Source organism: Gorilla gorilla, chromosome 3 (genome assembly GCF_029281585.2).
Source record: "Gorilla gorilla gorilla isolate KB3781 chromosome 3, NHGRI_mGorGor1-v2.1_pri, whole genome shotgun sequence".
NCBI lineage: Eukaryota > Metazoa > Chordata > Mammalia > Primates > Hominidae > Gorilla > Gorilla gorilla.
This window is the reverse complement of record NC_073227.2, coordinates 47,916,782-47,941,750: the sequence shown is the minus strand read 5'-3', so window position 1 is coordinate 47,941,750 and position 24,969 is coordinate 47,916,782. Positions and strand designations below refer to the sequence as shown.

At 37.8% G+C, this 24,969-nt stretch overlaps 1 protein-coding gene across 2 annotated transcripts in view; it reads left to right on the top strand.

The window, feature by feature from the left end:
* The window catches only part of PDS5A (PDS5 cohesin associated factor A), a 157,283-nt gene that overhangs the window by 55,131 nt on the left and 77,183 nt on the right, over nt 1-24,969 (top strand). For both annotated transcript variants that reach the window (XM_055384810.2, XM_019025596.4), the window contains exons 6-14: nt 965-1,091; nt 3,307-3,387; nt 6,531-6,671; nt 9,971-10,086; nt 13,365-13,459; nt 15,141-15,286; nt 19,486-19,637; nt 21,408-21,521; nt 23,361-23,442. In XM_055384810.2, coding sequence (XP_055240785.1) covers nt 965-1,091; nt 3,307-3,387; nt 6,531-6,671; nt 9,971-10,086; nt 13,365-13,459; nt 15,141-15,286; nt 19,486-19,637; nt 21,408-21,521; nt 23,361-23,442 — 1,054 coding nt within the window. The remainder of the gene's footprint in view (nt 1-964; nt 1,092-3,306; nt 3,388-6,530; nt 6,672-9,970; nt 10,087-13,364; nt 13,460-15,140; nt 15,287-19,485; nt 19,638-21,407; nt 21,522-23,360; nt 23,443-24,969) is intronic.

Below are 24,969 nucleotides of genomic sequence, written 5' to 3'. Positions count from 1 at the left end.
GTTCTTTTCTTGAAGTGGACGCGCGTGTGTGTGTGTGTGTTTCCTTGAAGTGGACGCGCGCGCGCGCGCGCGTGTGTGTGTGTTTTGAGACAGGGTCTTGGTCTGTCCCCCAGGCTGGAGTGCAGTGGCACGATCATGGCTTGCTGATGCCTCGACCTCCTGGGCTCCAGTGATCCTCCCATGTCAGCCTTCTGAGTAGCTGGGGCTACTCAGCTGGCTAATTTTTAATTTTTTTGTAGAGACAGGGTTTCGCCATGTTGCCCAGGCTAAAATTGACATTTTTATTAGGCAGAATTTAATTTACTTTTGGAATCCTAGTTGTGTAAAGACTTAATTTATTTTAAAAGGTCTTTTTTTCCTTTTCCTTTTTTTTTTTTTTTTGTTGATACAAAGTCTCACTCTGTTGCCCAGGCCGGAGTGCAGTGGCATGATCTCTGCTCACTGCAAACTCCGCCTCCCAGTTTCAAGTGATTCTTCTGCCTTAGCCTCCCCAGAAACTGGGATTCCAGGTGCCCGCCACCACGCCTCACTAGTTTTTGTATTTTTGTAAAGACAGGGTTTCACCATGTTGGCCAGGCTGGTCTTGAACTCCTGATGTCAGGTGATCCACCCGCCTCAGCCTCCCAAAGTGCTGGGATTACAGGTCCGAGCCACTGTGCCCGGCCTTTTTCTTTTCTTTTTAAAAAAAAGTGAGTGGAAGAAAATGTAGTTTATTAGAAATTAGGTTTGTCTTTGTTTTTATAAAATACAACAGTACCTTACAACTGTTGTAATAGTCAACAAAAGGAGAAAGAAAATAGAGCAGCCAAAATTTCTCTGCCATTATTGGCACTGTCCCTCAAGTGAAAATCCTTTACATGTGAGATTGTTGTTTTAAACTAGGAAGTTTAATTTCCTATTACAAGCTTGAATTCTCTTCTTCTTTTCCTCCTCCTACTACTTGTTCTTTTTTTTTTTTTTATAGCAATAGCCACAATAAGAAGGTACAAATGCACATGCTAGATTTGATGAGTTCTATCATCATGGAAGGTGATGGAGTTACTCAAGAATTATTGGACTCCATTCTTATTAACCTCATTCCTGCACATAAGGTCTGTAAAGTATGAAGTCATTCAAGGTTAATGTTTAACAGTCACGCCACACATAAGAATGAACAGTTGTTTTATGGCCATTTGCAATCCCATGTAATTGTTCCCATGACCGTTCTCCACCTCAAATAAAATAACATGCATTAGTCTTGTGGCTATTATTTTTACAAAATATATTGATTAACATATCATGTAAGTTTCATTTAAGTGCTGTTTTCTGGAAACTGAAAATGTTTTGTATTCACACAAATAATCTGAGAATTATAAGGGGTTAGGAGTGTTGCCTTTTGGTTAATTTTGTTTGGAAAAGAAATGTATTTCCTCCTTTTTAACATAGATGTGAAACATAGGAGTTTGGATTTCTTTTCAGAATCCGTATCGTACCTTTTTCTTAGGTACTCTCAGAAAAAGATTTGGGTAGAAGCTATATGGCTAATGTTAAGAAGAAAAGGATGATTCAAAGGTGTATCATTCTTCCCCATTTCCTTTTTCTATTTACCTCCACCAGATCCTCCTAAGAATCTGAAGGACTTGGCTGCCCTCAAGCTCCACCACTGGGCTCTACTCAGGCCTACCCCAATGTTGATATTTGCTCTCCTGCTCTTTTCTTCTAGTGGTTCAGTATCCTGTTATCAGAAATTAGAGGAAAAATCTGTCCAATTATACTCATTCACAGAAAGATATAATTAATTTTAAATTCTTCTCGAGTTTAAGTATTATTTACATTTTATTAATTCAAATGTAGTTTACAAAATTCTGTAGTTTATAAAAATTCTGAGACTATGGCAAAGGAGAGTATATTTTGGCAGATTAAGACAGTATATTTGGTTTTTATATACTAGGTAAGTAGGTTGGTGGTATTTTTTTGGGACAGGGTCTCACTCTGTCACCTAGGCTGGAGTGCAGCGGCACTATCTTGGCTCATTGCCGCCTCTGTCTCCTGGGCTCAAGTGATCCTCCTACCTCAGCCTCCCAAGTAGCTGGCAATACAGGCATGTGCCACCATACCTGGCTTTTTTTTTTTTTTTTTTTTTTAAGTTTTCTTTGTAGAAACGGGGTTTCGCTATGTTGCCCAGGCTTATCTCAAACTCCTGGGCTCAAGCGATCTGCCCGCTTTAGCCTCCCAAAGTGCTGAGATTACAGGCATGAGCAACCACATCTGGCTTGAGAGCATTTTTATTAGTAGTAGGAAATAGACTTCTTTTAAGAAATAGAAATGTTAACTTAATTGTAAGCAAATCTTATCCTTTGCCAATGAAATAAAAGTATAGAGCAGGGGTCAAGAAGCTATGGCTTGTTGATCAGATTTGGACTATTGCTTATTTATGTAAATAAGATTTTATTGGAACACAGCCATGTTCATTCGTTTTCGTTTTGTTTATATCTGCTTTCATGCTACAACAGCAGAGTTGTGTAGTTGTAGCAGTGATTTGTATGACCCACAAAACCTAAAATATTTACCATGTGGCCCTTCATAGAAAAAGTTTGCTGACCCCTGGCCCAGAGTGTAGGGTTTCCTAGCCTCGTTTTGGAAGAGGTGTGAGATGATGGTGAATGAATCTGTTTGATCCAAAACTTCAAGATATAGCGATGTTAATAGGTATTATTCAAAACAAGAATTCCCTTTTCAGGCATTTAAAAAAAATTAAATATATATTTTCTAAGGTCCTTCTCAGATCCTTTAATTTATTTGAGTACATTGGGACTCTTGAAACGGGAGCATAGTATTAAGCATTTCAAAAATACAATTGATCAAGAACGCTTTTTATTTGAAAAGCTTACCAGGTCTACTCTTCTCCAGAGCACACATTGATTAAACAGTGAAATAATTGAGCATGTTGTGTTAGATCGGGGAGTGTATGTGTTTAAGATACATGGGTGTAGTTGTCAGTTTACATTGGTTAACAGATAAAACCAAAAAGCATTAGGTCTGTTTTGAGTTTAATAAAACAATATAGTGTTGTGCTTTTGCTAACTAACCCATTTTAGTTTTTGATTAATAAATTAGTTCGATTTGCAACGTCTGCATTTAAGACCACTTGACTAGAGGATGTTTGGCAAAACCTTGAAGAGAACTCAGTTATTTTTATTTTTGCTTCATATTTTAGTGAAGCAAAATTCATATTTTATTACAGATTTGAAGACTACAGTATTCTAATGTTACTATCTCATAAATTAACATTTATTTGTAACTTTCCATGTTTTTATTATTTTTCAGAACTTAAATAAACAGTCCTTTGACCTTGCAAAAGTGCTATTGAAAAGAACAGTCCAGACTATTGAGGCATGCATTGCCAATGTATGTATTTCTTTCTGTGTTTATTCTATATTTTGTAATTCTTAATCCATTGTACTAATTTATTAGAACCTCTTACATAAAAGTTTATTTAGCTTATAAATATAAAATAACTTATGTCCAAATGTGACCAGGGTTAGAGAAATGCAGCATAAGTTTCATGACGTTTTTAAAGGGTGGATGTTACTATAAGAAAAGTCGTCTGCAACTCCCATCCCCTTATCTGCATTTGTATTTATGTTTATTTCATTGTCTCCCAGATATGCTGATCTCTTTCATTTTTTCTCTACATCTTTATCCTTGGGTCTCTGTGTCTCTCTCTCTCTATTTTTTTCTTTGTTTCTTTTGGGTCATTCTTCTGAAGTCCTGTAATGTTTCTTCCTTTTTTTTTTATTTTATTTTTTTTAAGATTACAGAGATTTATTTAGAAAGTGGTTTGGTTGTTTTGCCTGTTGTTTTTGGCAAAGATTTAAATACTTTTCAGTAATGAAAGATTGTGATAGTTGCTACATAGTAATAGTTAAAAAAAGCTTTACTGAGGAATTTGTTCTGGGTTTTTCCTAAAAAAATCAATAATTTGGAAAAAAAAGTTTGCAGTCTCACTACCTTATAGCAACTAATTCCATTGTTCATTTGCTCATATTTATAACTATTTTCCCACATACTTCATGAAAAAAAAAATTTTTTTTTTTTTTGAGGCGGAGTCTCACTCTGAGGCTGGAGTGCAGTGGTGCAATCTCGGCTCATTGCAAGCTCCGCCTCCTGGGTTCACGCCATTCTGCTGCCTCAGCCTCCTGAGTAGCTGGGACTACAGGCACCCGCCAGCACACTTGGCTAATTTTTTGTATTTTTAGTAGAGACAGGGTTTCACCGTGTTAGCCAGGGTGGTCTTGATCTCCTGACCTCGTGATCTGCCCGCCTCAGCCTCCCAAAGTGCTGGGATTACAGGCGTGAGCCACCGCACCCGGCTATTTTATGTAAAATTTTTATCGTCATATTTGTATTAACATATTTTGACATTCTTTTTAAATATATAAGAATGACTATAAATGTTTCTTGATACGTATTTCCTTATTGTCATAGATCTAGGTCTTTTCAGTGTTTCTTTCCTTTCCTAATCATCTTTGTGAATCTAACATTTATATATTGTTGAATTATTTTCCATGGATAAAAATCCAAATGAGGCTTTTAATTTAAATGTTATCCTATTAGTATTACTTGGATTACTAAATTAATATTTAAACAGATTAAACAATAATAGTAGTAAAGAAGTGTCTGTCTTCAGCCTTGAATACATTTCTTAATTCTCAGAAATAACCATCCCCATTAGGTTTTCTTATATCCTTTCAGAAGTAGTATTCTGTGCTTTTTTGTGTGTGTGTGTATGCATATATTTTGATAAAACTATCTTCATTATTTTCAATGTCTGCATAGTAAATATGAATTTTTTGATATTACTCTTATCCAGTGGGAATGATTAGAGATGGAGTCTCGCCCTGTTGCCCATGCTGGAGTGCAGTGGTGCGATTTCAGCTCACTGCAACCTCCGCCTCCCAGGCTCAAGCGATTCTCCTGCTCCAGCCTCCTGAGTGGCTGTACTGCAGATGTGTGCCACCACGCCCTGCTAATTTTTATATTTTTAGTAGAGATGGAGTTTCACCGTGTTGGCCAGGCTGGTCTTGAACTCCTGACCTCAGGTAATCCGCCTGCCCCAGACTCCCAAAGTACTGCAATTACAGGCGTGAGCCACCACACCTGGCCAATAATGAGTATTTTCTAACTTAATTCATGCTGCTTTTCAACTTATGATACTACCAGAAGTGTATGCTTGCATCAGTTGCATACAATTGCCCCTGAGGCATTTTAAAAATTTAATTCTTCTGCATGTGTGATGGTGGTGTGCAGTGCTGGTATCTTTTAATTTGTGCTCTTGACCTTGTATACTCTTTATTTCTGTCTAGCATTTAAAAAAAAAAATCAGCTTTTGTATTACCAACTTTTTGTTCTTTTTGTCATGCGAGTCAAAACATATTTGACTTTCTCTGAGTATTAAAAGAACCAACCCAACAACAAAAAAAATCCTTCAGCTTTAAATACTCTTCATTACTAAACTCATGGAAAAATTATTCTGATTTTTTTTTTTTTTTTTTTGAGACAGGGTCTTGTTCTGTCTCCCATGCAGGAGGAGTGCAATGGTGTGATCACAACTCACTGCAACCTTGACTTCCTGGGGCTTAAATGATCCCCCTGCCGTGGCCTCCTGAGTAGCTGGGGCTATAGGCATGCACTACCACACCCAGATAATTTTTTTATTTTTTGTAGAGACAAGGGTCTCACTGTGTTGCCCAGGCTGGTCTCCAACTCCTGGGCTCAAGATTGTCATGCCTCGGCTTCCCAAAGTGCTGGGATTACAGGCGTGTGCCGCTGTGCCTTTGATTTTTTTAAAAATCAAAGGTTGAGGCCAGGCGCAATGGGTCATGCCTGTAATCCCAGTACTTTGGGAGGCCGAGGCTTGTAGATCACCTGAGGTACGGAGTTCGAGACCAGCCTGGCCAACATGGTGAAACCTTGTCTCTGCTAAAAATACAAAAATTAGCTGGGCATGGTGGCGGGTTCCTGTAATCCCAGCTGCTTGAGAGATTGAGGCAGGAGAATTGCTTGAACCTCGGAGGCGGAAGTTGCAGTAAGCCGAGATCACGCCACTGTACTCTAGCCTGGGCGACAGAGCCAGACTCCATCTCATAAAAAGAAAAAAAAAATCAAAGATTGAGACTTTGTAATTTTTCTCTGCTACAAGGAAATTTTTCTAAAATCCTTTGTAATGAACTACACAGACTGTCTAAATTGTTTTAATGAAAGCAAAGATTCCTAGAAATGTCCTTATTTGAAATACACCCAACAAACCAATTTTTTTTTTGCTTTTCTCCTTGTAACATTCATGATTTGATATTATTAGGAAATTATTTCTTCTGCCGTTTAGATGACTGTCCTATTATATATTAGTAATCACACACCTGTTTGTATCACCTCCTTCAATTGTATATGTAATACCTAATTAAATTATTTATAAAAAATGTTTATTAAAAATGTATCCATGTTTTTAAATGAACTGGATGTTTTATTTTTGTTTTTAATATCTCTTACAGTTTTTCAATCAAGTCCTGGTGCTGGGAAGATCATCAGTAAGTGATTTGTCAGAACATGTATTTGATCTGATTCAGGAACTTTTTGCTATAGATCCTCATTTATTATTATCCGTCATGCCACAGCTTGAATTCAAACTAAAGGTAAGATTGACCAATTTTCTTTTTTTTTTTTTTAATTTTTTTGTTTCTAGAGCAGGCACAATGTAAAATTGACCAATTTTCATGCCCTTTAAACTTTCCAGGAAAAATGTATACTGCATAATTTTTCTGTAACTGTAGAAGAATAAAGTGTGACTTCAATTTATGAGACGGAGTTTTGCTGTTATCGCTCAGGCTGGAGTGCAATGGCGCAGTCTCGGCTCACTGCAACCTTTGCCCCCCAGGTTGAAACGATTCTTCTGCCTCAGCCTCCCGAGTAGCTGGGACTACAGGTGCAAACCACCATGCCCATATAATTTTTCTATTTTTAGTAGAGATGGGGATTCTCCATGTTGGCCAGGCTGGTCTCAATCTCTTGACCTTGTGATCTGCCCACCTCGGCTGCCCAAAGTGCTGGGATTACAAGCGTGAGCCACCACGCCTGGCCACAAAATTATAATACTTCTAATTGTTAAATATCTACTGATAATCACAGTGACACAAGCAATAGATAGGAAAAATGGTATTATCTTAGAGATTTATAATACATGTTGGTATTACATGGTATCCATTATTAGATAGATATGTTTTAGAACATCAAAATATTTTAAATGTAATCCTCATATGGTATTGCTTACAATTTTATGACCTTTTCATGGTACAGATTAAGAACAGAAATTTGACTGTCCTAAAAATAGTGTATCTATTTTTTATAGACAACTGAGCAAGTAATTCGTAATTCTTGCCCCTCTGCTATTTGTAAAAGTTTAATACTGCCTTGAACTCTTGGGCTCAAGTGATCCTCTTGTCTCAGTCTCTTTTTTGTTGTTGTTTTTTTGAGACGGAGTCTCGCTCTGTCGCCCAGGCTGGAGTGCCCGGCTTTTCTTGTCTCAAGTCTCTTGAGGAGCTGGAACTACAGGTGTACCTCACCATGCCTGGCAATTTTTTGCTTGTTTGTTTGTTTGAGAGGGGTTCTCACTATGTTGCCCAGGCTGGTCTCAAATTCCTGGCCTAATGCAATTCTCCTGCCTTGGCCTCAAATTACTGAGATTACAGGCATGAGCCACTGAGCCTGGTCAAGGAATATATTTTGACTTTTACAAATAGCAGAGGGGCGAGTTTTCAGTTAGTTTTACTTCTGTAGTTTATAGATGTGAAATGTCACCTCTTTTGAAATAATCACTGATTTACTAAAACAGTTACTTGCTATTAGAATAAAATTTCCATATATTGTTTCATATTTAAGAGATAGATTACTTTTTCTTTAAGAAATAAATCATATTGGCTAATAAATTGAACTTATTAGAAGGTTGTGCTACTCTGCATTATTGTCATTTTGCTTGAGAAAAATTTTGTCAAAGAAAATCAGGCTGGGTCAAGTGCGGTAGCTCTTACCTGTAATCCCAGCACTTTGGAAGGTGGAGGCAGGCAGATCTCTTGAGCCCAGGAGTTTGAGACCAGCTTGGGCAACATGGTGACACCCCATCTCTACAAAAAATACAGAAATTAGCCAAGCATATTGCCACACACCCGTAGTCCCAGCTACTCAGGAGGCTGAGGTGGGAGGATGGCTTGAGCCTGGAAGGTGGAGGTTATAGTGAACCGAGGTTGCTCCGCTGTACTCCAGCCTGGGTGATAGAGCCACACCCAGACCTTGTCTCACCAAAAAAAAAAAAAAAAAAATCAGGCCGGATGTGGTACCTCATGTCCATATAATACCAGCATTTTGGGAGGCTGAGGTAGGAGGCTTGCCTGAGGCCAGGAGTTCAAGACCAACCTTGTCAGCATGGTAAGATTCTGTCTCTATAGAAAAATAAAAAATTAGTCAGGTGTGGTGATGCACACCTGTATGTCCAGCTACTCAGGAGGCTAAGATGGGAGGATCACTTGAGCCCAGGAGTTCAAGGCTGCAGTGAGCCATGATCCTGCCACTGCACTCCAGCCTGGGCAACAGAGCAAGACTCTTACCTCTTTTAAAAAAAAAAAAAATCATTTTTGTCATTTAAAATTAAAATAGTTAATACTTGATGTAATTTTCATTTTTACATTGGTTAAGTGTGCCTATTTTACCCACAAAACCCCTGTTCTTGGACATTAAAACATTCATAAGGAAAAGATTTTATCCTGTGGTCTTTATTTTTCTATTTTTACTTCTCTTTTCCAAAACTATTTTGTTTATTGGATATCTGGTATTGCTTTAGGCACATATTATATTTGAACACCTAAAAAAAATTAGCAGTTGCTTTTAGATACTGTGTTTATTTTCCTAGTGAATATGATTTTTGAAAAGTTTCACACACCATATGGTTTTAGAATAACTTATTTTACATTAAAGCATGGCATCACTACTGAAACTGGAACAGAATTTTTATCGCATATACTGTTTCAGGATAAGAAAATATAATCTTACTAGAAAACAATGAAGTTTTGCTTTTTTATAGTATTTAAGCTGACTTTCAGATCGTCTTTTGATTCTTGCGTTGCTATTAAAATGAGTTTCCATGAATCATGAAATTCTGTAGTGTCGTATTCTCCAGTCGTAGGGGATCCTTCATTAAAACTTTGTGTATCGGCCAGGCGCGGTGGTTCATGCCCATAATCCCAGCACTTTGGGAGGCCGAGGTGGTTGGGTCACGAGATCAGGAGTTCGAGACCAGCCTGGCCAAGATGGTGAAACCCCATCTCTACTAAAAATGTGAAAATTAGCCTGGTGTGGTGGTGGGCGCCTGTAATCCCAGCTACTCGAGAGGCTGAGGCAGGAGAATCTCTTGAACCCGGGAGGCAGAGGTTGCAGTGAGCTGAGATGGTGCCACTGCACTCTAGCTTGGGAAACAGAGCAAGACTCCTCAAAAAAAAAAAAAAAAAAAAAACAAATTTGTATATCAAAACTTTAATTGATGTGTGTTTATGTAGGAACGTAAATTGCAGATTTCCTATAAAGTAAGCTTATTGGGGTGGTAACTGTAACTTTGTCCTTCATAGACGTTTTTATAGGGTTCTTAATGTTAGAAGTGAATTGTATGTCTCATATTTGTACAGTGTCCATAACCAATGTATAGAATGCAATTAATCAGTGAAGTAGACATAAATTAGCAGTTGGGAGGGTGTGAAATAAGAGCAAAAACCCAGATGATCTAACATGAAATCAAATCAATTTCTGCATAGTGAGGACATATGATATTTTAAACTTCTCACAGTTATAAGCAGAAATATGAAATAGTATCTTCTTGAGAATGTTTCAAGATATTTTCTGTAATCTGGTGAATAAAGCTTAGGCTTCACTTTCTGTTTTCCCTTCTTAGAGCAATGATGGAGAAGAGCGATTAGCTGTTGTTCGACTTCTAGCTAAATTGTTTGGCTCCAAAGATTCTGATTTGGCAACACAGAATCGTCCTCTTTGGCAATGTTTTCTTGGACGGTAAGAGAACATATAATTCTGATGTTTATATTTTAGAAAATAGTCAGTAGGGTGCAGCCCACTTGATTAAAACTATACATATCAAAACTTTCATTAATAGATGTTGGTTTCATTGTCATCTGTGTTTCCATCCTTCTTACGGAATAAATTGTACGAAAAATTTTTTATGAAGAAAGCTTAGCATTTTATCTGTGTAACTCTTTTTAACTTCTTTGTGTTAAAATAATGTCATGGCCAGCCGTGGTGGCTCATGCCTATAATCCCAGCACTTTGGGAGGCTGAGGTGGGCAGATCACTTGAGGTCAGGAGTTCAGGAGACCAGCCTGACCAACATGGTGTCTCTACTAAAAATACAAAAATTAACCAGGGGTGGTGACCGGCACCTGGAACCGCAACTACTCAAGAGGCTGAGGCGGGAGAATCCTTGAACCCGGGTGGCAGAGTTTGTACTGAGTTGAGATCGAGCCACTGCATTCCAGCCGGAGTGACAGAGTGAGACTCTGTCTAAAAAAAAAAAAAAGAAAGTCATTAGAATAAATAGACAGCATTGCAGTATATTCTAAGTCTTAAGATTTTTAAATCATGAAACTGAATACATACTGATCCAAATTTAAGAACCTGTGCCATTTGTCAGCCTACCAACTTTTTCATTTACTAGTGCTTGTCGTTTGGGTCTGTAACTTATCTGAACACATTGTATGGTGTGTTTTAACTAATTTGGTATAATTGTATGATTTTTAAGTGGAAAATATGATTGCCCTTAACTCAGGTAGTTTTTAATGTTTCTTCTCAAGAGCTTAGAATGACTAAATTCTATTTGGCTTGATAGTAGTGTTGACAAATTTATGAAATTCATTAAATTTCTCCTTGCATTCCATTTACCTGTTTTGCTTTAAAAGCTGATTGCTTTAAAAGCTGATTGGAAAGTAGATATTTACTATTAATATTCTGGAGATGTTCGAGATTCTCCGTTGTTTAGTTCAACTGATTCAGTAGTTGGTGCCAGAATTTTTCTTGATGTAAATTCACCATAATAGTTCTCATACTAATCCTAGGTTCTGAGAAATCTCTGACAAGGCCTACTGCTATCTTAGCAGTTACTTGCCCAGAACACGCCATTTTGAAGGTCTTATAGGAATAAATGCTAAATAGTTGAATAACTAAATGTGACTCCATGAGAATTTTGAATGGTGGGAATGAAGCAACTGCACTTTCAAAGTTATGGGGGAGGAATTCCCTATCCCAGGATGGACATCAAATATTTTTTGTAAATCATTTAAGCAAAAACGCAAGGCTTCATTTTTCACTTTGGTTACTTTTAAAAATGAAATCACCCAATATAAGTTTCTGACACTCATTATTTTACACTCACTGTTAACTGTAGTGGTGTCTCTGATTCATAGAAACAAGTCACAGTCTGCAGTACTATTTTCGATAATTATAGCATTAAGTGTTTTGATACTTTGTAATTACTTGATCATTAATAATGTATAATTTTTCTCTGCCAGCCAGAGAATTATAAATCCTAAATGCAAGATTTTATTAACACATGAAAATTTTATCTGGGTAAGAAAGTAGGAGGCCATAGACATTAAGACGTTTATTAAACAATTTTTGTTTACTTGGTTTTTTTATGAGATCATTTCAAAAATAAAAATACTTCCAGCTATTTCAGATCACATTATTTATCATTAATCAGTATATTTTAAAAGTTGCCTAATAATCTGTTTTAAAGTTGAGGGTTCCTTACCTTATCCTTAACATGTGCATTTTTTATTTTTTTTTTTTTATTGAGACGGAGTCTCACTCTGTCGCCCAGGCTGGAGTGCAGTGGCGCGATCTCTGCTCACTGCAAGCTTCGCTTCCCGGGTTCATGCCATTCTCCTGCCTCAGCCTCCCAAACAGCTGGGACTACAGGCGCCCGCCAGTGCGCCCGGCTAATTTTTTGTATTTTTAGTAGAGACAGGGTTTCACCGTGTTAGCCAGGATGGTCTTGATCTCCCGACCTCGTGATTTGCCTGCCTCGGCCTCCCAAAGTGCTGAGATTGCAGGTGTGAGCCACCGCGCCCGGCCAACATGTGCATTTTTGAGTCTACATATTGTGTTGTATGTTAATTGAATTCTTACGTATACTAGACCTTTAAAAGAGCACTGTAATAAAAGTTGGTGCTGGCCAAAAGAAACTTAAGTGGTGAGACAGTGCAACACACATTTTTTTTTTTTTTGAGACGGAGTCTCACTTCATCGCCCAGGCTGGAGTGCAGTGACGTGATCTCTGCTCACTGCAACCTCTGCCTCGCGGGTTCAAGCAATTCTCCTGCCTCGGCCTCCTGAGTAGCTGGTATTACAGGCACCCGCCACCACGCCTGAGCTAGTAACACATTTTCTGCACTCATCTTTGAACTTCCGGATTTGCCCCTTCTATATGGTTTGCTCTCTACCTCAAGTTTCCCAGTGTTTGTCTTATATAAACCTTTCGTCTTGTTTTGTTTTGAGACAGGGTCTGTTACCCAGGTTGGAGTGCAGTGGCACAATTATGGCTTACTGCAGCCTCGACCTCCTGGGCTCAAGCAGTCCTTCCACCTCACCCTCCCAAGTAGCTGGGACTACAGGGGAATGCCTCCACGCCCGGCTGATTTTTGTGTTTTTTTGTAGAGACAGGGCTGTGCTGTGTTTTCAAGGCTGATCTTGAACTCCTGAGTGCAAACAATCCACCCACCTCAGCTTCCTGAGTAATAGCTGGGACTACAGAGGCATGCTACCATGCCTGCCTAATTTTTGTATATTTTGTAGAGACAGGGTTTTGCCATGTGTTCAAGGCTGGTCTTAAACTCCTGGCCACAAGCAATCCACCTGTCTCCGCCTCCCAAAGTGCAGTGATTACAGGTGTCAGCCACCGTGCCTGGAATCTCCTATAAACTTATTCTTCAAACTGATTTTGTGTGTTTTGAATATATTTTACTTTGTAGCATAATATTAAGCTCTCAGATTTTAACTCCATAAAGTGTATGGTTTGGGTTGAGGGATGTGTTTGTTTATACTGTTTTTTGTTAGTTTTAGCATGGTAAAGAAATTCTGTTTGTGAAAATGTTTTTGTGAAATTGTATCCTTTTACCTTATAGTGTACTTTATATTCTTCCTTCAGAATACCTTAGCTCATAACAAATTTTCTAATCAGTAACTATTGTTGCGTATAAGTATTTTCATGTTAGATATACCTGATTTGAGAGTGATTATTTTGCCTTACAATTAATGTTTAGCAATCTTTTTCTGTGTAGATTTAATGATATTCATGTTCCTGTGAGATTAGAAAGTGTGAAATTTGCCAGTCATTGTTTAATGAATCACCCAGATTTAGCGAAGGATCTCACAGGTAAGCTAGCTGGTTTATTACACATATTAGCATAATCATACAACTATATTGTAGATATGACTTGTGACCTAACTTCACTTTCCAAGTAGGTTTTAACTCTGGTATGGTCTCGTGTTTTCATTTGTTGTGCACTAAGAAATGATTTCATGTTCATGTAATAAAATTACATTTAAAATCTCTTTATTTGTTTGTTTGTTTATTTTAAGAGAAAGGCTTTCACTCCTGGGCTCAAGTGACCTCTCACTTTGAGATCCCGAGTATTACAGGCGGGTGCTACAATGCCCAGCTTAAAATCTTCATATTTTAATCCTTTGAAATTTTTTGAAAATCATAATTTAAGGAAGTAGTGTATTTCTTGAGACATTGGATTTGGGTAGAAATCATTTTGTCTATTTAATTAAATATAGTGGCATTTAATAATAAGTGGGAACATGATTATCTTCTGCACTAGACTAGAATTTTTCATTCTTTTGAATCTAGAGCATTTAAATCTACCTTTTTGGTAGCAGCACATAAGTGATTTTTATCAGCAGGCTGTTATTTACCAAAAAGAACAGGGGAAACAACATGTTTTTGTTTACATTTAGTTTGTATTATAAATTATTTAAGAATTTTTTGAACAGATTATAAAATATTCTGGATTTTATATTGTGTAATTTGCAAGTATATACCTGTCAGCTAAATTGCCATAAGCATTTTCACTGTTTTTCTTTTAAGCTTTTTAATTAGTAACTGAAATTCAAGCTGACATAGATCAGATACTGCATTGCGAGTTGACTTTTCCAGGATAACTGATGAAAATACATTATTAAAATGTAACTATGGGCATGGTGGCTCACGCGTGTAATCCCCTGCACATTGGGAGGCCAAGGCAGTGCATCACTTGAGGCCCAGAGGTCAAGACTAGCCTGGCCAACATGGTGAAACCCCATCTCTACTAAAAATACAAAAATTAGCAAGGCATGGTGGCAGATGCCTGTAATCTAAGCTACTCGGAGGCTGAGGTACGAAAATTGCTTGAACCTGGGCGGCGGAGGTTGCAGTGCACCGAGATTGCTCTATTATACTCCAGCCTGGGTGACAGGCTGTTTTTGTTGTTGTTTCAACAACAAAAAATAAAAATAAAAAAAAAGATGTAACTGTGAAGTATTTTATTTTATTTTATTTTATTTTATTTTATTTTTTGATACAGGGCCTCACTCTGTTACCCAGGCTGGAGTGCAGTGGCTTGATATTGGCTCACTGCAGCCTTGACCTCTGGGCTCAAGTTATCCTCCCTCCTTAGCCTCCCAAGTAGCTGGCACTGCAGGGGCAGGCCACTACACTTCTGGCTAATGAGTTTTTTATTTGGTAATTTTTGTAGAGACGGGGTTTTGCCATGTTGCCTAAGCTGGTATGAACTCTTGAGCTTGTGCGACCTGCCTGCCTGCCTCAGCCTCCCAAAGTGCTGGTATTACAGTTGTGGGCCATCACACCTGGCCAACTTGGGAGTTTTAAGTGCAGTTTTGTGATTACAGTAGAGTACTGCTGCTGTAAAAATAACATGATTTAATTTCATGCCATATTTTACAAACATTGCTTTAGTATGGACAAAAACTTAACATATTTCTGTTCTTGCCATTCTAAATCATGACAAATTACATAGCTAACATTTAGCCTAAGTTTTTTTCTCTCATTACAGAATATTTAAAGGTTAGATCACATGATCCAGAAGAAGCTATTCGTCATGATGTCATTGTTACTATAATAACAGCTGCCAAGAGGGACCTGGCCTTAGTAAATGATCAGCTGCTTGGCTTTGTAAGGGAAAGAACACTGGATAAACGGGTAAAATCTGAGGCATTTTATTCTTCTGTAATTTACTGTTTAAATTGCTAAATATAATTGGGTATCATTTTCTGTCATTTAATGTCTTTCTGTGTGAAAATCAAATTAATAGCAATGATAAAGAGCTCCTAATTTGTATGTTTCCTGCATATCTTTTAATTATCCTTATGAATAAATACAATGGATTCTATACCTTTTGAAATCTTAAGCATGGGTTTCTTTTCTATCATACCTTCATAAGAGAACCACTAAGTTAATCAAAATTTTACCTTTTTATTTACATGATGAGTTTCAAAAGAATAGTAATTGATCGTCTATTCTTATAGTTAACATTTTCACATATGACTTTCTTGAATAACTTAGCTGGGTCTGCCATTCATTGAACTTTACTTCCTAAGAAAGTGACGTTTACATATTGATGTGCCAAGCTAAGGACAATAATGATGGTTATATGTTTAGTTATTTTTCCTGTGATTTTCTCCATTTGATGCAGTTGAAAACATGGATTGCCGGGCGCGGTGGCTCACGCCTGTAATCCCAGCACTTTGGGAGGCCGAGGCGGGTGGATCACGAGGTCAGGAGATCGAGACCATCCTGGCTAACACGGTGAAACCCCGTCTCTACTAAAAATACAAAAAAATTAGCTGAGCATGGTGGCGGGCACCTGTAGTCCCAGCTACTCGGGAGGCTGAGGCAGGAGAATGGCGTGGACCCGGGAGGCGGAGCTTGCAGTGAGCCAAGATTGCACCACTGCACTCCAGCCTGAGTGACAAAGTGAGACTCTGTCTCAAAAAAAAAAAAAAAAGAAAAGAAAACATGGATTGTTAAGGAAAAGTAGTGCTAAGAATACAACTAATGAATAGGGTCAGATGTAAACAAGAGACAGACGTGTAAGGCAGGCTGATTAGGCCTAACATTTCTAGCATGTTTCATGATTACCTTGCAACATGCTATTATTTTATTTGAGGTGTAGTTGAAAATTACTTTCGTCTGCAAATGAGTATTATAATTTCAGGGTAGAATAGTAATTGGTTTTGGTTTTAAAATATAGAAAGAGGTATTCTTTAAGTTTTTACTTTTAAAATTGTCACAGGAGCCAGATGTTTAAAAAAAGGCAGATACCTTTTAAGTTGTTCAACAGTGTTAGTAATTTTAACTTTGAAGATTTTTTTCCCTTGGCTTTAATTTAAATGAAATGACTCTCCCCCTAGTGGTTATTTGGCATTCCTCCCTTCCCCCTTTTAAAAAGTTTCACTACTATTACAGTTTTTTCATAGTTTCAGAAAGTTGAATAAATGAATCTTCCTAACTGAAACTGTACGGTGTGGTAACAGTAACACCTACTGGATATTTTCTGACCCATATTTTGGTTTAATAAGTTAGATGTCCTTGGTTATAGCCTCTAGAAATTTGGGAACAGGATTTCATCTTAAGATTTTATTGCTTGTTTTTGTTTTTGTTTTTGTTTAATTTTATGTAAGAAATCTCAAAAGGCTTTTGCTAACCTGTTATATAGGAACAAAGTTTTATTCCATCTAATAAGGGGCCTAAAAAATGAGAAAATGATAAAAATTTATAAAGAAGTATTGACTTAAATACACCAAAGATAATATACTCCCACCCACCCCTCTTTTTTAGAGGTGGTGTGTTACTATGTTACCCAGGCTGAACTTGAACTCTTGGATTCAAGTGATCCTCTTGCTTCATTCTCCTGAATAGCTGGTACTACAGGCTCCCACCATCACACTCAGCTGCTGCTGCTGCTTTTTTTTTTTTTAATACACAGATATCTTTTTTTACTATTATTTTTCTTACATCTTATGATGATCCTCATTCTAAGTTTTTATGGTCTCCTTTCCTGTCTCTTCTCTTACAACCTTTCTTTCCTACCCTATTAAACCTTCCCAACCTCTAAAAGTCCCAAAGAATCTTCTGCTAACTAGCTAAATCATTTGCCTTTTAGGTTTGCAACGTAAGGAAGTTCACTTACGGTGATCACTAAGGTTTTTTTTTTTTTTTTTTTGAGACAGGGTCTCACTTTATTGCCCTGGCTTGAGTGCAGTGGTGTAATCTCAGCTCACTGCACCCTCCTCTTCCCAGGCTCAAGCGATCCTCCCACCTCAGTCTCCCAAGTAGCTGGGACTACAGGTGTGCACCACTACACTTGGCTAATTTTTGTATTTTTTGTAGAGACGGGGTTTCACCATGTTGCCCAAGCTGGTCTCGAACTTCTGGGCTCAAGGGATCTGTGCCTGCTTCCACCTCCACCTCCCAAAGTGTTGAGATTACAGGCATGAGCCTGTTCTCTCTTTTGGGAACTCTTTAATTTGATGTTGAAATTCTTGGACTGATAGTTTAATTTTCTTATCTTTTTTTTTTTTTTTTACTTCATCTCCATTTTTAATTTCCAGAAGCACCTCTCGTTATCTGATTTGTCTTTGTTTTTCTTTTCTTTTTTATTTTTTAAATCAGTTTCCTCAGATTGAATCATTAATTTTTCTAACTTCCTTTCTCCCTGCCTCCTTTTTTTCTTACCTCCTTTCCTTTTCTTCTTCCTTGCTTTCTTCCTTCCTTTTCTCCCTGCCTCTCTCCCTGTCTTCCTTCCTTTCTTCATCAGAGGAATTGAGTCTTATTTTATGGTGTAAAATCTTATCTCCCTGAGAATGTTTGAAAGTGTCTTTTACTGCCTGTATTATCTCTGTTTCTGCTGAGTCCTGTTTTCCTCCTCTGGCCTGTTTGTTTTGGTCCCTCTCTTTACTGTTGAAAGCGTTCCTCAAAGGTCTGATGATCCTTGAATAGTTGGTCCGTTTTTTGTTTTTTGTTTTTTTGTTGAGATAGAGTCTCACTCTGTCGCCCAGGCTGGAGTGCAGTGGCACAATCTTGGCTCACCGCAACCTCCGCCTCCCAGGCTCAAGTGATTTCCCTGCCTCAGCCTCCCAAGTAGCTGGAATTAGTGGTGCGTGCCACCATGCCTGGCTAATTTTTGTGTTTTTAGTAGAGACCGGGTTTCACCATGTTGACCAGGCTGGTCTCGAACTCCTGACCTCAGGTGATCCGCCTGTCTCGGCCTCCCAAAGTACTAGGATTACAGGTGTGAGCTACCATGCCCGCCCTTGGTCAGATTTTTAACTGAATCACTGCACAACTGATTGGAAGCTCTGTTTGAGTGGGCAGGTTTTGTCAGCTTGTGAGCATATTTTTAGATTCACTGGTTAGTCAGCCAGCTCAAATCCTAGGTTCACTACAATTTTCGATTTACTAGGATTTTAGATTCACTGGGTAGTCAGTTCCCCAAGTCCTGAGCTCAAGCGATGCACCTGCCTTGGCCTCCCACAGTGCTGGGATTACAGGCATGAGCCACCATGCCTGGCCCAGAATTCTTGATAGTGAACTTTGTTCTTATCCGAAGTTAACATCTAAAGGGATGTAACTGGCAATTAAAACATTCCAGATAATAGGGGTTTTGTTTGCGAGGGGAATTATAATCACTTCTAAAACTTGGTGAATTTTCTTTCAATAGAATCAAATGAACTCTCCCATAAGATTATTAATAGTTTTCAAGGGAAATAAAAAATCAGTAACCTGTAGTTCTAGGTACTCAGGATGCTAAGGCAGGAGGATCACTTTAGCCCAGGAATTTGAGACCAGCCTAGGCAACGTAACGAAACCCCATTTCTTTAAAAAGAAAAAAGTAGATCATTTAGCAATATTTGCATTGGAAAATTTCTAAATAGGAACAGATTCAAAATTGTTTGTAGGCTGGGTGCGGTGGCTCACGCCTGTAATCCCAGCACTCTGGGGGGCCGAGGCGGGCGGATCATGAGGTCAGGAAATCGAGACCATCCTGGCTAACAGGGTGAAACCCCGTCTCTACTAAAAATAAAAAATTAGCCGGGCGTGCAGGCACCTGTAGTCCCAGCTACTTGGGAGGCCGAGGCAGGAGAATGGCGTGAACCTGGGAGGCGGAGCTTGCGGTGAGCCAAGATCCTGCCACTGCACTCCAGCCTAGGCGACAGAGTGAGACTCCGTCTCAAAAAAAAAAAATAAAATTGTTTGTAAAGCCTCTTTTGAAGAGAAATAGTGTGCCAGTTTATAAAGGCACACATAAGACTGTACAACCTAATGAAGCCAAGGCAGTCTTTGGAGATTAGTACAGAGTTTTGTTATCTTGCTCATCTAATAAATTTTATGCTTTTTAGTGGCGAGTAAGAAAAGAAGCTATGATGGGTCTGGCTCAGCTTTATAAGAAATACTGTCTTCATGGTGAAGCAGGAAAGGAAGCTGCAGAGAAAGTCAGCTGGATAAAGGACAAACTTCTGCATATTTATTATCAGAACAGCATTGACGACAAGTGAGTTTAATATGTTGGTAGAATGGTTGAGTTATAAAACTACTTTTTACTTAAAAAATGTCTATTTAATATTTTAGTAATTTCTTATTTTTATGTATTTACTTCATAAATAAAATTAAGTTTATTCAACTTGATTAATCATTTATTTCTAAGTTTAGAGATAACTTTTTACATATTTTTATGTACTGTGTTTAAACAAGACTCTGTCCACGATTATAAGGTAGCCTTATAATATGAAATAGGCATGGACTTTGGAGTTAGAGACCAAATGTTCACTCTGCCCTTTATTAGATGTGTATTACATAGGTTCATTAACGTCTTGTGCGCTTCAGTTTTATATAAAAAGGAAAAATAATAGTGCCTTTCCTGCAGGATTATCATGTAGATTAAATAAAATAATGAATATAAAGCATCCTAGCCCAATGTGTGGCAAGAGAGCACTATTGAGTTAACTGCTAGTTACTTTCCTTTTTACACCACTACCAATAGAGGAATTACTAAGTTGTTTTCATTTTCTGAATATTACTTATAATTCTATATTGGATTGTACAAATGATACTTGGTGTGTGCAGAATAGTTTCCATTGTTTTGTTTAATTAAACTAACTTCTCTGGCATCACTGGATATGTATTTCATTTGTTAATTAAGAGATCTTGTATATTCTTAATCCAGTGATATTAAATAATAGAAGCAAGAAGATACAAGCAATAGGTACTAGCAAGAAGGATATTCCAATATTGGTAAGGAATTTAGATTATGGAGAGAACAATAATCAGATGTACACAGGAAAAACTACATTTTCTGGAAGTAATATGAAGGGGGGTCCCCCTGTTTTTAACTATGTGACAGCATGGAAAATGGGCTGAACTGTAATCAGAGGAAATTAATGAGTTTCTTGAGAATTAGCTCTACCGCGGATCATAGCTTTATATGTTGCGTTAATGAATTTGCTTTTGTTCTAGACTGCTGAAGAAGAATAGGCGGAACAGCCTAGCACCCTGTGTTTAGGAATAACATTTAAACCTTCTAGAACAAATGTTTCATACTGACAAATTATAAAGCCACAGACAGTAACTGTGTCTCTAAAGTTAAACTGTACTGAAAGCTTTCCAAGAAGGGAGTCATTATAAACTGATATCTTCCATTGTATGTGCACACATAGCTATTATCTTGATATGGTATCCTGGCATAAGATGGTTAAAACTTAAAATGTTGGCTGGGTGTGGTGCCTCATGCCCGTAATCCCAGCACTTCAGGACGCTAAAGCAGGTGGATTGCCTGAGCTCAGGGGTTCCAGATCAGCCTTGGCAACATAGGGACACCTTGTCTCTACAAAAAATATAAAAATTAGCTGGGCATGGTGGCACGCGCCTGTAGTCCTAGCTACTGGCGAGGCTGAGGTGGGAGAATCGCTTGAACCTGCGAGGCAGAGGTTGCATTGAGCCAAGGTTGCACTACTGTACTCCAGCCTGGGTGACAGAGCAGGGGTTCCAGATCAGCCTTGGCAACATAGGGACACCTTGTCTCTACAAAAAATATAAAAATTAGCTGGGCATGGTGGCACGCGCCTGTAGTCCTAGCTACTGGCGAGGCTGAGGTGGGAGAATCGCTTGAACCTGCGAGGCAGAGGTTGCATTGAGCCAAGGTTGCACTACTGTACTCCAGCCTGGGTGACAGAGCAAGATCCTGTCTCCAAAAAAAAAAAAAATTGCTTCTTAAAAATGGAATAATTGTGTCACTTAGGTTTTTTTTGTTGTTGTTATTTCCTAGACTGTTGGTAGAGAAAATCTTTGCTCAGTATCTTGTCCCCCACAACCTGGAAACAGAAGAGAGAATGAAATGCTTATATTACTTATATGCTAGTTTGGATCCAAATGCTGTAAAGTAAGTTACTTTTCAAATAACTGCTGTATTTTCTAAGGATTTCGTAAAATTACTTCATCTTATCTAATTAATTGTTATTGATTGGATTGTTGCTGCTTCTATAGTTGAATCAAGAACCTCAGGTAAATATTTATAGACAAAATGTTACGATTTATGTTCAGGTTATTCTTATATGTGTAGGCTTGTTTGGCAGCCAGGTCAGTAGTAGGATGGTTTCAGGTGTTCAAATAAATGACCACGTCAAAATACCTGTGGCTAGTGTCTAAAACTACTGGTGCTTTATCCTTCCAGACTAAATATTAAGCCTAATAACTGAATACTGATTCTTTGTTGGGTGAACATATTCAGATCTTCTCTGTGTAAGATGGCCATATGATTAATGGTCCAACTGGATTATTTTCAGACTGAAAGGGATCACTATTGATATTTTTACTTAAATAACCAGCATAATCAAACTGTCCCAGGCCAACCAGGATGTGTGGTCATTTCACTTTAATAGATTTTTTTTTAAAGTAAATGTTACAATATATACATATATTATGTTGTACACCACCGTATATGTAATTTTTGTCAAAAATACACAAAGTAAATGAGTGATGTCATTAAGAATTCTGATCTGAAGATGGAAGGATCTTTTCAGCCTAGAAGCTTGACCATCCTGGGCAATGTAGTGAGATTCTGTCTTGAAAAAGAGAGAATTTTGAGTTAGGAATTTGACTGTTTGCCATTGTGGCTTCTTCAAGTGTTCCTGCATTATTAGATTAAGACTGCATTTTTAGGCTGGACATGGTGGCTAACCCCTGTAATCCCAGCATTTTGGGAGGCCAGGGCAGGCAGATAATTTGAGGTTAGGAGTTCGAGACCAGCCTGGCCAACATGGTGAAACCCCATCTCTACTAAAAATACAAAAATATTAGTTGGGCATGGTGGTGCACGCCTGTAATCCCAGCTACTAGGGAGGCTGAGGCCGGAGAATTGCTTGAACCCAGGAGGCAGATGTTGCAGTGAGCCGAGATTATCCCATTGTACTGCAGCCTGGGCAACAGAGTGAGACTTGTCTCAAAAAAAAAAAAAAAAAGAAAAGAAAAGAAAAAAAGACTGTCATTTTGGCAGAAATTCTATTACGATAGTGTTGTATCGTGGTTACTAATCCCTTTCCTTGCTTAAGGTTTTGATGTTTGTTTACATTTCAAAATATCTGACAAAGAGTGCTTAGAGATTAGTAATTTCTCAGAGGTCATCTGGGCACCTGGAAATATGGATGGGATTTCTGAGAGAAGAAAATCTGTGTTCCTGGAGAGAGAAAAGTTTAGAATAAACACAATAATGTAAATTTGGCATCTTGAATCTGCATCATTTTTGATACTTCATTTTTCAAAATAGTCTATAGTGCTTCATGTATATGCCCTAGCCTTTTTGATAAGGCCTTCATGGTTTGATCTGTGTCTGTGGAATGCTCCAGCTTCCTTATGCTCCACACACATGCCGTGTGCTCCAAGCGTATACATGTTTTTCAATTTGTTTTATGTCCCTTGCACTTTGAGATTTTCTTTCCTTGTACCAAAACTTTCTAGCTACCTGTATTTAGTACATCTTTCAATCCCTGTATTACCTATTAATCTTTCTAAACCTCTCAAATATTTTCTCTCATAAGAAGGCTTATATTTACCATTTGTACTAAATTGTTTTAAATCCTAATAAATATATTTCCCGGTATTTAAACTTTTAGGTAGATGTAGAAGAATGGTGTATATACAGCATGCAACAAGAAAGGTTGTAAAGCTGAATAATTTCCAGTATTGTTATGTAATGTGTGTTTTCATATTCATAACTTTACAGAGCTCTCAACGAAATGTGGAAGTGTCAGAACATGCTTCGGAGCCATGTACGCGAACTATTGGATTTGCACAAGCAGCCTACAGTAGGTTCATGATTTGTTTAAATTCATAGTTTATTATAGTCACTGTTCAGATTTTCTGTAGTTCTACGTAATGAAGCAGGAAAAAAGTATCTCAGTTGTTTTATTTTCCAAATGTCAGTTAAATATAATTTCTGTAGTTGTCCAAGCTAAATTTCCATTTAAAATAAATATAACAAACTCTTATTTTCTAGTGTGAGCAAAGAAATGGTGTTTTCTAGTTTATATAAAGTTTTCAGACACTAAGAGTTTATATATAATCAATTTTCAAATAATTAGAATTAAATTTTGAGATAAAATTACATTAAACATCATATTTCTTTTTCACTGCATGATTCATGGTCTCTCAGCGTAGGGTGAATATCAGATATCAATCCTATAAATATGCCAATGGCAAACTAAAAAAGAAATGCCATTAAATTTTTGCAAGGTTGGGGAAAAAACTTTACATTTTTAAGTGCGTTCACTAGAATAGGTGTTCTTAACCAGGGGACCATATAAACAGACCCCTCAAGGACACATGGATGCTGGAACAGGGGCGGGCAAACTTTTTTTTATTTTATTTTATTTTTTAATACACAGGATCTTACTCTGTTGCCCAGGCTGTCGCATAGTGGCACGATCACAGCTCACTGCAGCCTCGATGTCACTGGGCTGAGGTGATCCTCCCACCTCAGCCTTCTGAATAGCTGGGACTACGGGTGTGCTCCACCATACCCAGCTAGGTTTTGTATGTTTTTTGTAGAGGTGAGTTTTCACCATGTTTCCCAGGCTGGTCTCAAAATCCTGGGCTCATGCAGTCTGCCTGCCTAGGCCTCCCAAATTGCTAGGATTACAGGTGTGAGATACTGCACCTAGCCTAGCAAACTTTGAAAATAAATCAACAGATAGCAAAAACGTATTTTGCAAGGCATAGAGTCTGTGGTCAGATATTCAACCCTGCCTTTGCAAAATTAGTCATACACAATAAGTAAATGAATGGACATGACTATATTCCATCGAAACTACTAACAAAAACAGGTAGCTCATGGGGGCATAGTTTTCTAACTTTTGAACTAAATTATTCAAATTTAGGATAAATTAAAACTAATAAGTAATGTTTTATGGGATACAGGAAAGGGAAGTACATTTTAGAAAGGAGGTTTTCCTGAAGATATTTAAGTAACGGGCCACAAAGTAGCTAACAGAACTCTATTGCAGAAAAAAAAAGTTTCTTCTCTTTATATTTTTAGTTAATTTTTTGTGGCATGTAGTTTCATAGTAATTCTGATACGATAAGTTTATATGTTGATTGCTTCATTGATCTTTTTTCAGTCTTCTGGCAATGTAACTTTCCTGTGAAAGTTGTATACTTGTGGGTTTTTAAGTACCTTCCTCCCAACATCTCCTTTCCTTCTATTTGTCTTAATAGTTGCTACTATGTAATTCTTTGTTGTTAGTTTAGCATATATATGTGGTAAAACCATTTTCCATTGAGCAGACTGTGATGAACTTTTTTTTTTAACGTCATGAAAAATGTACAGTAATGAG